The sequence below is a fragment of the Pelobates fuscus genome, chromosome 5 (assembly GCF_036172605.1).
Source record: "Pelobates fuscus isolate aPelFus1 chromosome 5, aPelFus1.pri, whole genome shotgun sequence".
Lineage (NCBI taxonomy): Eukaryota > Metazoa > Chordata > Amphibia > Anura > Pelobatidae > Pelobates > Pelobates fuscus.
The window spans coordinates 77753990-77767347 of NC_086321.1; the positions used below are offsets into that span (position 1 = coordinate 77753990).

The 13358-nt window shown below is 39.9% G+C and overlaps 1 protein-coding gene across 2 annotated transcripts in view; it reads left to right on the forward strand.

The window, feature by feature from the left end:
• Positions 1–13358, forward strand: part of NIM1K (NIM1 serine/threonine protein kinase) — a 62685-nt gene that overhangs the window by 42303 nt on the left and 7024 nt on the right. For both annotated transcript variants that reach the window (XM_063454018.1, XM_063454017.1), the window contains exons 2-3: positions 10568–11440; positions 12854–13122. In XM_063454018.1, the coding sequence (XP_063310088.1) occupies positions 11140–11440; positions 12854–13122 (570 nt within the window). In that variant the 5' untranslated portion in view covers positions 10568–11139. The remainder of the gene's footprint in view (positions 1–10567; positions 11441–12853; positions 13123–13358) is intronic.

The window sequence follows — 13358 nt, forward strand, 5'->3', positions numbered from 1 at the left end:
AACGCTAGGAGCATCCTTTAACGGAGGTACCCAGTCGGGGTGCCAGGCGATCCGTTACAGTGTGTTTTGGGGGATAACACATATCAGTGTGGTGGCAGCTCTCAGTAATAATGTATCACTTAATTGTGAATATTTTATATTTTTCTTCTTTTAGCCCTTAGCACATTATTTTTGGTTATTTTGATTAGTTACTTTCCACTTCTGGGCAGTACTGAGTTGCAATGTATATAAAGCATGGACATGTATTGCAAATGCAGCAATAAATATGTCATTATCTATTATCTAATATTATTATTTTTTTTTTAATTCTTTATTTTTGAAAGTGCATATATATATATACAGGTTTCAGTATTGCGAGATACAGTGCACTTTGTTTTTTGTACGTTGAATAAAGATACAAAGGTAAACATGGATAAGCATAAACGAAATATAAGGAACACGTAGTTTTCATACGTCTACTATAACATTGTTGCTTGAGGCCCTAGAATTATGATTAATCCCGTGTATTTAGCTGTCTGCACAATTACAATGATTTAGGTTTTTCATGGAGTGATTTCGAGGGTTCTGTGTATGGGAGAGACCAAACATTGAGTCTAAGTTAAACTAATGGGTCGGTATACTTTGCCTGTGCATCGCGCCTCAGTTTCTGCATGAAGGTCTCTCTGCATGTACCAGGGGCAGTGCCATGAGCTGATTGGGTCAAGCCCGTTTGGCTCGCGTACAAAAACTAAAGCGATTTCCCTCGTAAGTGTATGGGGTCACGCCAAGTGGGCTCTTACTCTCGTGCTGCGCTGGTCCCCGTGGTAACCTCATTATAATATGATTCATGTCTATATACATGTAGACAGGCATAAAAGTATACTTAGAGCAATTAAGGTGATATATGCCAACTAGGAGAGTGTGTCTAGAGGTCGCTGTTGGGTTCTGTGTGTTGAAATTTAGTGTCGCTGCTGTTTGATTCCCTTCGGGTCCACTCTGTCGACTGGGGGAAGACTCATAGTGTGCCTACTGGTAGGGTCATCTAACTTGGCGTGGTCAGCGCCAATTACGTGGTTTGTGACGTGCGGCCATTTTCCTTTAGTTTAGATGATGAATGGGTATTGTTCTCTACTGGGGTAAGGAGTCTGTCTGGGCCGTGGCGTGATCGCCGTCTTGAGCCCGGTTTTGGGCCACGGGTTAAGTTATGTGTGCCATGGTATGCTATTATGTGTCTCAATGTGGCATCATTATGTGTTCCTCCCCACCCCTGCGTCTACATGGCCAATATTGTAAATAATAACATATTAACATATATACATTTAAAAATAAATCATAAAGAGGATCCAGGTATAAATAGCCACCACCATCAGGAGTAGTCTTATAAGTATGAGTCAATATGCTAGTCCGGGAGAGGGCATAGGTGGGTTGCCCTTGTAGCTGGTCTGTCTCTTTGATAGGTGTGCTGTGCCTATAGATGGCTGCTTGGGGGGTGAGTCAGCGGGGACAAGGGTTGGAGCAAAAAGAGTCCTAGTGGGCCATAGAGTAGGTGTTTTAGTTCTCATGTTGTCCATGCAGTAACTGATCGGGATACGGGGCCGATCTTATATCCACGGGGGTTGTTCACCTCCGGTCAGATCAGGCTATGGTGGGTTCCAAGCTCTGTCCCGGGTCTCCCCTCTCGGTGCCCGGGTCATAACGTTAGTAGCTTTGTCTGCTTCTTGAGTTAGCGGCGCTGCAGGAGGTAGCTGCAGCGTTTCGAGGAGCTTCACTGGATCCTCTCCCGCAGACAGAATCAACACCGCCTCTCCGTGGGGTACTACCAGGGTTCCAGACGCCCCCCACCTGTATCTGATACTATGGTCACGTAATATTCTGGTGACCGGTTGGAACCGGCGCCGCTCTGCCAATACTGCAAAGGGCAAGTCTTCGAATATTGTTATCTGGCAATTGTCCACGTTAATCGATGCTTGGGCTCTGGAGCGGGTTAGGATGGCTGTCTTGACCGCGATGTCTCGTGTCACCACTATTGTGTCTCTTGGTGCGTCAGCAGGGGCAGTGGGGGCTTTCCTGACCCTGAATGCCGTGATCAGTAGTGGTGTTTTGCCGTCTCCCTTCACGCCCAGTGCCCTGGCCACCTTGTTAGTGAAGTCCATAAGGGCCTCTGGGGTCACAGTCTCCGGCACCCCTCGCATCCGCACGTTTTTCTTGCGGTGCCTGGCCTCGAGTGTGGTGACCGTTCTGGACAGGCTCCGGATCTGGGCCATGGTTTCTATCTGAGCTTGGGTCCCAAGTTGCCAGTTGTCCCTTTCCTTGTCCCGGTTTTCCACTTCGGCTATGCGGTGACTCAGTGCTCCGACCTCCGTCTGTACTCCGGTAAGGTCTGCTTTCCACACCGCTCGGAGTTCCAGTAGCAGCTTCTTAATGTCCCCTTTTGTAGCTGCGGATGTGTCGGCGTCCGAATCCCCCCTTTGGTGCACTCCGCTATTCGCTTGTGGGATCTCAGATCCATCTTCCCCCTCGGAGTCCTCTGAGAGGCTGGAGTCTCGTGTTCTGCTGGGGGCCATCTTGGATTGGGCCTGAGGCCGCGGTCCGTCGAAGGATCGTCAAATGTCAGGCTGGTAAAGACCTTCCGAGCAGGCAGGCTTTCGATTTTTGCGTCCCATCTCGCTTATGAAGGTATTAGGCACAATTTGGCTTCTATTGTTGGCCGTTTTCTGGGCTTTTTGTCTGTTATTATAGTCTGGGTTGCTCTGCCGGCCCTGAATCATCTAATATTATTTTGATTTTGCATATATTAAAAAATATTGTCCATTCCAGTTGTTTTCATCAATGTACCTCTAATGCTGCACACATACATTGACTCCACGGTTATAATGGATTTAAATATGTATATTTTAATATGTACCAGCATTAAAAGTGGGATTACCATCTGGCAATCATTAAAAATAAAATATAATTGGCCTAGATGGTAAAGTGTATATATAATGTCTCGTTAGTAAGGCTTCAAGTACATGTGCCATTTATAAGACTCTGACGAAGGGAAAAGGAGTGCAATGGATTTCTTGTTGCTCGTTGATCTGAAAGCTTTTGTGAACCCCAGTTCTATTCAAAGCAACAACAAATCAATCTCAGTGCTCTGAGCTGGGCAGATGACATGTGCAAGCTTCAGTCCTTGTGGTCATATCTTTCTTCCTTGACTAGGTGGTGGCTTTTAGCTTTGTCAACAATCAGCTTCTCAGTCATCAGTAAAACCACCTTTGTGGATATGCAGCCCCCTTTCTGGCCATCTTGGACCCCTTTGACTAAAGAGAGGAATGAGTGGGTATCTGTGATATTGGCATTGCAGATGTATTGAATCAGAGAATGGTGTTTTATCCAGTTCCCTGGTGTATACAGCTATCTGGTATTACTGTTATCAGTTATTACTGGACACTGTTATCTGATGTTACTGTATACAGTTATCTGGTGTCAGAGCTATTGCCTGTTTCTTATGTTTTGTGTAACAGGTGTTTCCAGCGTATTCATTTTTCCACTGTAACCTTCCCATGCAACTTCTGAGTGCTGGTTTATGGCTCACATAACAGCCTTGTGTTCCTATGTCAGCATTAGGCTTTGTCCCATTGTCTGGGACAATGTGTGCTGGCTTATACTCCTGGCAGTACTTCCTTATGTCAAACTAGTTCACCGATAGGATTTACATAAGCCTTAAAGGTTCTCACCTGCTCATCATTAAGGGTTTTATATCTAATCCTGTCTAGCACACACAATCTGATGGTCAAAACAGTTTACTGTTTTTATGTAATGACTGATATTACAGCACATACTACAAGCTGCCTTTGATAACATAGATAAAAGTAGATAGATAGATAGATAGACAGATAGATAGATAGATAGATAGATAGATAGATAGATAGATAGATAGATAGGCTGACTGGCAGACCATTTTTGTTGCTGTATAATATATATGAAGACTACATATTTTAAATTTTTTCATCAATGTGAAAGTACCTTTTACTCAGCATTGCATCCATTATCGTGCCAGGAGACCTTGATTAGCACAGAACCCCTATGGACCAACACACCTCCAATCCATGGGAATGCACCCACCAAAAATATGCTTTAGTACATTATTTGTATTATTATTATTAAGTAATCAAACAAATGCAGAAGATACCCGCTATAGAAGTATGATTTTTAACTTTTTATTTTATTTTTTATATTTAGTGTGCACATTTCTGTTCTTTGTAATATTGTATCCAAGGGATAATTAAGCACTAAACAAACACCATCTGTATTACTAGATTATAAAACTGCAAAGAATTGTATGAAATTTTAGAGATGTAAAATACCAGTCAGGCTGTCTACACATTACAAATAAGTATATCAGAACATATGCAGTTCTACACTCATTGTTGTTCATTAGATAACATGGGCAAAACTACTGTCCAAGCAGAGGTATTTACACTGATCAACCACAGTATTAAAACCATTGACAGGTGAAGTGAATAACATTGATTATATTGTTACAGTAGCATCTGTCAATGGGTTGGATATATTAGGCAGCTAGTGAACAGTCAGTTTTTGAACTTCATGTGTTCAAAGCAGGAAAAATGGGCAATTGAAAAGATCTGAGTGACTTTGACAAGGGGCGAAATAGTGATGGCTAGACAACTCAGTGCATCTCAAACAACCAGTCTTGTGGGTTGTTCCTGGTATGCAGTGGTTATTACCTACCAAAAGTGGTGCAAGGAAGGACAACCGGTGAACCGGCATCAGTGTCATGGGCGCCCAAGGCACATTAAAATGCATGGGCAAAGTGAAGGTAAGCGCGCTTGGTCGTATCACAAAAGAGCTACTGTAGCTCAAATTGCTGAAAAATGTAATTCTGGCCATGATAGAAATGTGTCAGAGCACATTGTGCATCACAGTTTGCTGTGTAGCCTCAGACGGGTCAGCGTGCTCATCATGACCCCTGTCCACTGCTTAAAGCACCTTCAATGGGGTCGTGAGTGTTAGAACGGGAACAAGGAACATAGCGGAAGATTGACTGGTATGATGAATCACTTTTTCTTCTAGATCAGGTGGATGACTGGATGCATGTGCATAATTTACCTGGGGAAGAGATGGCAGTAGGAAGCATTATAGGAGAAGACATAGTGCATCACAGTTTGTTGCGTAGCCTCAGACAGGTGAGTGTGCCCATCATGACCTCTGTCCACTGCCTAAAGCACCTTCAATAGGGACGTGAGTGTTAGAACGGGAACAAGGAACATAGCGGAAGATTGACTGGTGTGATGAATCACATTTTCTTCTAGATCAGGAAGATGACTGGATGCATGTGCATAATTTACCTGGAGAAGGCATGGCAGTAGGAAGCATTATGGGTGAAGACAGGATGGAGGAGGCAGTTTTATGCTCTGGGCAATGTTTTGCTGGGAAACTTTGGGCCCTAGCATTCATGTGGTTGTTACTTTGACACGTACCACCTACCTAGAGATTGATTCAGACCACATACACCCTGTCATGGCAATGGTGTTCCCTGATGACAGTAGCCTCTTTAAGCAGGATAATGCACCCTGACACACTCAACAATTGTTCAGAAATGATTTTAGGAACATGACTAAGAGTTCAAGGTGTTGCATTGGCCTCCAGATTCCCCAGATCTTAATCCAATTGAACATCTGTAGAATGTGCTGGAACTTCAAATCCGATCCATGGAGTCACCATCTCACAACTTGCAGGAATTAAAGAATCTGCTGCTAATGTTGTGGTGCCAGATACCACAGGATAAGACAGAGATCTTGTGGGGCCCATGCCTTGCCGCATCAGAGCTGTTTTGGCAGCACAAGGGGTATCTACACGATATTAGACAGGTGTTTGTTTTTTAAATTATTATTCTTTTTGCAAATTTAGGTACGTTACAGACAAGTACACAGTTCAAGGTTCGTCATGTACATCGATTACCAGAAGAGAGATATATGAACAGTGGAGGCTTTGACTTCTTTTCCTGAAGTTTGAGTACCCTATTGTTTTCTCATGAGATACAGAAGTGAGATTAGTGAGTTTAAATATAAAGATAATGCTACTACTTGTTTTCTTCTGTTCAGTGGGACAACAGTTAGTATAGAGGCACCTAACAAACAGGATTATTCAGTAAAGTGCAAATTGTCAGGAATTCAAAGAGAATTAGAAAAAATCGAATTAGCTGAGGAGAAAATATAGCTGATTTGGCTAAATTTTACCATTCGGCTATATGACCTAAAATTTTAAGTTCATGACAAACTGCACTGGAATGAAAAATCCTGTCATCTTTTAACCGAAACGTATCAAGTCACACAAAGTGTTAAAACCCGTTGAATTAATTCAACCGTAAATAAGAATAGGCCATTATAAGTCAATACAAAAAAAAAAAAAAACAGAAGGTGTAGTTTGTGGCGCTAAGAAAACAGCTGCTGAAACACACTAGTGGGATTTAATCACCAAAGTCCCACAAATAACATAACACAACAATACAAGAAAGTGTGCAGCGCTTGTGATAAATACACAGAAATATGTATTAGTGGTGTATCCACCTTAAATGAATGTATAGAATAAGGAAAAATACCTCAATAAAATAAGTATCAATGGGAATGAATCCTATACATAAAAAACAGAAACAATCATAGCATAATACTGTAATAGTAAGTGGATATAATATAGCAATCTATATGGTCCCACTCACATGAGTTGGAGCCTGTTAATGGATAAACTGGCTCAGGTAGAATCAACTAGGGAAGAATTTCCAATGAAGTCCAAAAGACTGGAGCTTGATCCTCAAAATATGAGAGGGATAGGATAGGCAAAACACCAATTTAGAAATGTAACAAGAGTATCATTTATTTTATTCCCTAGATGATTCTACCTGAGCCAGTTTATCCATTAACAGGCTCCAACTCATGTGAGTGGGACCATATAGATTGCTATATTATATCCACTTACTATTACAGTATTATGCTATGATTTTTTCAGTTTTTTTATGTATAGGATTCATTCCCATTGATACTTATTTTATTGAGGTATTTTTCCTTATTTGATACATTCATTTAAGGTGGATACACACTAATACATATTTCTGTGTATTTATCACAAGCGCTGCACACTTTCTTGTATCATTAGAAGCCAATGCTTGAGATTATGGGGGCCCTTTGCATTCTATCAGTTTTTGCAGAGTCTCTCTATGGCAGATTCATTAGTATGCATGTGGCAGCACTGTCTGTTAATCGCCCCTATACCCTCCAGAGTCTTTTCCCCCGTTTCTATGTTTCCATGCCCCTGTTTTTATTTCGGTATCCTATGTCTGCCATGGTAACTGTATCCAGCAGTTGTGTAATGTCACATTTACTGGCATCATGTCACAGTGTGTGTTTTAGAGGATCTCTCTGGACTGACTTTCCAAACACTACATACATAACACATTAACAGAGTCTGTCCCTTCCCAGGTGTCTAATATTATCTTCATCTTATTCCAATATTTAACAACAAAAAAAGCATTTGTGAACTGTGAAAATAAAATGTATTGTGATAAGCCCTGTCTTACGTACCTGGCAACCAGCATACAGAAAACATACAAGGAGAATATTGTCATCTGTGTCTTCTCATAATTTGTAACGAACTGGATAATAAAATAAAGCATTACACAAAACAGTTTAACACAAATTATAGTTGATTTTCAGAGTTTCATTTAATAGAGACTGTTCCCTTTTAACTAATAGGTATCATAAATGTATAGATCCTGATATAATTAAATAAGGAAGTAGAAAGGAAAATTAGGCTCATTATTTGCTGATGTCAGGATGATGACCAAGTCAGCTGTTTGTGGTATATGATGCAATCTCTGGGACAGATAAGATTAATTGATTTACCTTTTATTAATTTATTTTTCAAGATACTTTGTACACAGTATGTTATCAAATACACTGGTAAATCAATGGAAACAATACAGGAAAGGAAAAATTCAGATTTTATAGTTAATTTGGTCATGGGAAAAACCTTTTGCCTTTGAGTGTGAGAATCATGAATACAAGCTAACTTTTTAACTTTGCTACTTTTTTCCTTCCCTTACAACTCATGTGTCTCATTTCCCCCAGCACTCCATGTGTCTCATTCCCTTCCCCCCAGCCCTTCCATGTGTCTCTCCTTCCTCCCCTACTGTACCAGTTCACCCGTACTATGGTACCAGGACTGACAGGAAGTGCTCTTTCAGTGAACACTACCGGTCAGACACGGCCCGATTGGCCATGCTAGAAACCATGGCAGGAAGGGAGCAGCACAGCGCTACCCTCTTGCCGGTAACCTGGCAAACGCAGGTCCCAGGCTGGTGCGGCAGCACACCTACCCTGAAGTGGTGGGTCGCAGCCCATGGTCGCAGGGGTCACAGCTGCGAGTGGCTCCCTGAAGTATATATATATTATAACAATTGGTAACACACATCAAATAGTACAAAAGTTCTCCTACAATAAGTTTCATACAGAGCAGTTAGCAAAAGCATATGTGAGGAAGGCTGAACTTGATGGACGCAAGTCTCTTTTCAGCTTTGTAACTATGTAACTATGTAACATAGTAGCAATAAAAATGCAAATACAAATAATGTACTCAACTGTGGCTCCTCTGGAATGTGATGGATAGATGCGGTAAAATAAATTATTAGAGATGTGTGTTAGGGATGGGAATTAGTAAAATAGTGGGTATCAAAAAAACAAAACAGGAATGTATAATTTAGATGAAAAGTAGCATAATGTCAAAAATATTGTATTAATTGGAAAATCTAATTTGGTTGTAACTGGGTAACAGTGTCTCGATATACTCATCCCATTTGGTTCAGCAACTATTAAGTGTCATTCCTGAGGGAGGGCTCTTGCGTAGACATCTTGATCTGAATCTCATTACAGGGAATAGTATCAATCACCATGGGACCATCAGTCAATGTCCTCCATCTGGCTATACATGTTCATGCTTCAATTAACATATGGATTAGTAAGGCTTGGGTGTCTTTCCATATTTCCTTTGAGACTATTAGCAGTAAAAATGTTCAGGATAGAATTAGGAAGTGAATTCACAGAGCTCTTGAATAAGGTTGTTCATTTGACACCAAAAAAATCTGTATAGTAGGGCAAGTCTCCCACATGACGAGCATAGTGCCTAAAGATGTCTGACTCCTCCAACAAGTACAAGAAGCATTTTTATCGCCAATTGGTGAGTTACTAAATATATCATTAGTACAGTATTTTTCCTTATAATACCACATGATGTTTATATTGTGGATGAAGAAAAATGCACAGGGCATCTACCAGAGATTTTGTTTAAACCAATTTGTTCACAGTGATAAGCTGTGTGTTTCCAGTATTTCACTTTTTCCTCTGTTTAATAATTTTTTAAGCAAAAATGGTTTTGGACCATTTGTTCTTTATTTACAAACACGCCTTTAGCCATGAACATAATGATTGTTTCTAACATTCCGATGATATGCAGAAATTGCCATGATATCACATATTTTCTCTAACTCAGCGGCTCCCAAACCAGTCCTCAAGGCAACACTACCAGTCCAGGATTTAACGCCTTGTCTTGAAGTGGTCCAGAAAATGTTGCTACAGGGCTACTAAGAATGCATGCTATGTATTTGTGCATATATTTATAGTCAATACGTTGTTAATCAGAGATCTGTATATCAGTCAAGCCATAAGACTTGTTTTTCCCACAGAAATCACACATTTGCAGAGATGTTACTACTTACAAAGGATTCTGGGTGGGCAACTGGGCATATGCTTCAACAATCACATTTTTACCTTATTATTCCATTTTAAACATGGATCTCTTGGAGTTTGTGTTTGCTGTATACAACAGCTTTGAAACAAAACTCAGGAAGAGATGCAGAGCCAGTAAATCACTCATGGAGAGCTGTTTCCTTGTTATTGAGCTGTTTCCAATTCATCAGCATGAGGCTAGCTACTGGCATGCTATTGAGGCTTGGTTAGGCTTGAGGCTTGGTGTTACTTGCGAAGCACAAACGAAAAAAGTTATGGTGGGGAAAAATTGTGATTGAAAACCTCTTCCACTTGAAGTTAGTGGATAGTAAGTACATTGTTAAACACAGATCTGCACACCAGTCAAGCCATAAGACATACTTTCCCCAGATAAATCACACATTTGCAGGGATGGTACTACTGCAAAGGATTCTGGGTGGGCATATGCAAATTAGTTCAACAAATTCTGTTATATTACATTGGCAGGTTTAGTACAGTATTTTTAACTTTTTAAATCTGTGATATTGTTCAGAATTCAGTTAAAGTGGCACTGACACTACTCTGCAACTTACAACATTGAATAAAATGTATTAAAAGTGTAGCAAATTACCTCATAATCCAGTTTCGACAAGGTATGTTTTTTGGAACATTGCCAGATGTAAGCGGCAACCATAATATCTTTGGATTTTTAAGATTAAGTTTACACATTCCATTTGTATGTATATGTGACTTTAACTGTATCGCTTAAATGTATCTTCATTTGATATGTCTGTATAAATACTAATTACAGTTTTCACATCTCTCTTCAGGAGATACCAGACGTCCTGCTACCTTTTGAGAAGGATTAATGCACACTTGTTTTTGCTAAGGAGGCTAAAGTGACATTACAACTGTTTAATCCTGCTCTGTCATGTAATGTGACCCAGACAGTGAGATATCTCTGCGGAGACCAACTCAGCATCTTCACTCTTACTGGATACTTCAACTAAGCTGTGACTAGGATGAATCTGAGCGAGGACAAATCACTTCTTGGGTTAGCACAGAAGCCAAAAGAAGCAGCTCCCACTCCAACTTAAGAAAAGCTTTGTGAAAGCATATTTATCAGTGTCTACATTTCAAAGACAATCTCTACTTGTCAACAGTTTATTTTATTGTTTGTGTAAAGACTGACAGAGACAGTTACGGAATTCTCAGTTTCTGCTACATCACACATGGTGGTGAATACAATCAACTTTTTACGACATATTTGACTTGTCTTTCAAATCAGCTATGGATACTATTCCTGACACTATGTTGCGTTGATTTGCGCTATCTATATATCTATAATATATATAGATATAGATTTCTTTCTTATAGCACAGTTCACTAAAGACGTCCAGATATGTTGACAATGACAGCAATGTACATGAATGGAAGTACCGCAGGGAACCAGCGATATGCTCGGTGGAACCGGAAGGATGGTTTGGAGGACTATGCACAGTCTGAGTGCTATGAACAGGATGGAGATGGGAAGACACGCAAGCTAACACCCTTTGAGAAACTTATTCAGGACATGTCACGTGATGAGAAGACAGTGAAAGAGCTGACTCTGGGCAAACGGATCGGCTTTTATCGACTTCGTGGAGAAATCGGAAGTGGAAACTTCTCACAAGTAAAACTTGGAATTCATGTACTTAATAAAGGTAAAGTCTTCTCTAAATCGATGGGGAAAAAACTGAATAACTGAAATATAGAATTCTATAATTAGTGGAGGTTTTTGGAACTCTGCAGCACAATATGATCTTAAAACCTTTGCTGGAACCCACAAGTGGCAGTCATTTTAGCTCATGATACAAAATAGCAAACTACCATTTGTTCTTTTAACCCATTAGACATCCGTACCTAATTTGATTATTAATAGGAACATTATACAACATGCATTTCATATACGGAATTTTATTAATTTATGCACCGATGTGGAATAATATATGCTTAAGTGAATTTTGCCCTATTATTATTATTATTATTATTATTATTTATATAATGCCAGCAAATTCCGTAGCGCTGTACTATTTGATCCATATAAATATATCTAAAGGTACTCATCATTATACATTCAGTAAACTCCACATTTAAGAGAATTATATCTGAATGGCAGAATTGAAGTTGAAGTAGCTGATTTGAAGGTTTCTCCAACTCACAGTTTGGCTATTTTCGCTTCAGTTTTTCAATTTAGATTTAACCCACTAAAATTCAGAAAGAATAACCAAGAACTCTGGTGATATTGTCCTTATTTATTAAAGGGTTACTGCGACAACCATGACCACTCCAGTGATTTGAAGTTGTAGGAGTCAGAATGTGCACCGCCTGCAACCAGTGTTAATTCTGTGCATAAAAATGTCTGTCATCTGCGTGCACTGCGTTGTTAGGGGGAAGCTTTTGGGGCTGACTCTTCAGCTCCAAATCTCTACAGGTAGTGGATGGGGCTGGAGGATAAGTTTTTTTAAATTTACTTATTTTTTATTTTTATTAATTTATTATAATTCATTTTAATCAAAGCAGCCACCTATATAGTATAGTGTATGCTATAGTCACCAGTATAGTGCTGTGCAAGGAAACTGTTGAAAAAGGGTGCATACACCTGTATTAGTTAGGTAGCAGCAGTGCATTAAATACAGGTTGTGCAGCATTGTGCTTGTTTCCAGCTGTGCTGTCATTGAGATCCTGGAGAGCATAAGCGGTATGCTGGGCTGTTCATGGGTAGTGAGGAGAAGTCATAAAATAGAGAGTAGGAATATGTAACAACATCCCCACCTACCTGCTAGAGTAAGGGATATCATGTTTTGCTTTGGCTCAAGCCACAGGTGTTTCTGGAATCTTGCAATTCCCCTTCTGTGTTTTCTTTTACTACAAAATCCAGTTATAAACTTGGGTACCCTGGAGGGTCAGTGACCAAGAATAACATGACAAAACGTTGCATGAAAAAACTAGACTCTAAATGCCATGACGAACTTTCTAAAAGCTATATATTTACACAGCCATTTTCTACATCCTGTATATTTCTGGTTTTGATTAATGTTTTGCTATAATATTATATCACTTTTTTCTTTTCCAAGAAAAAGTTGCAATAAAGATCTTGGATAAAACCAAACTGGACCAGAAGACCCAGCGCCTGTTGTCTCGTGAAATCTCAAGCATGGAGAAGTTACATCATCCCAATGTGATCCGACTGTATGAAGTGGTGGAAACCCTGTCCAAACTGCACCTGGTGATGGAATATGCAGGAGGTGGAGAGCTTTTTGCAAAAATTAACACTGAAGGAAAGTTATCAGAATCCGAAAGTAAAATTATCTTCTCGCAGATAGTCTCTGCTGTGAAGCACATGGTAAGATCTTATCTCCATCACAGTTTAAACAATAAAGATAATGAATATACAGACCAGAAGTGGTTTCAATATGAAAATACCAAAATTCAATAGAGGCCATTGAAAAGATCTTGTTGTAGGAGCGTAGAATAGACAATACTATATTGCGGGCATTATTCGTAATATTTTGATGACCAATAGAGGAATTAGACAGTCCACCCTTGCTATCAATGTTTCGGAAATCATTGTTCTGTTTT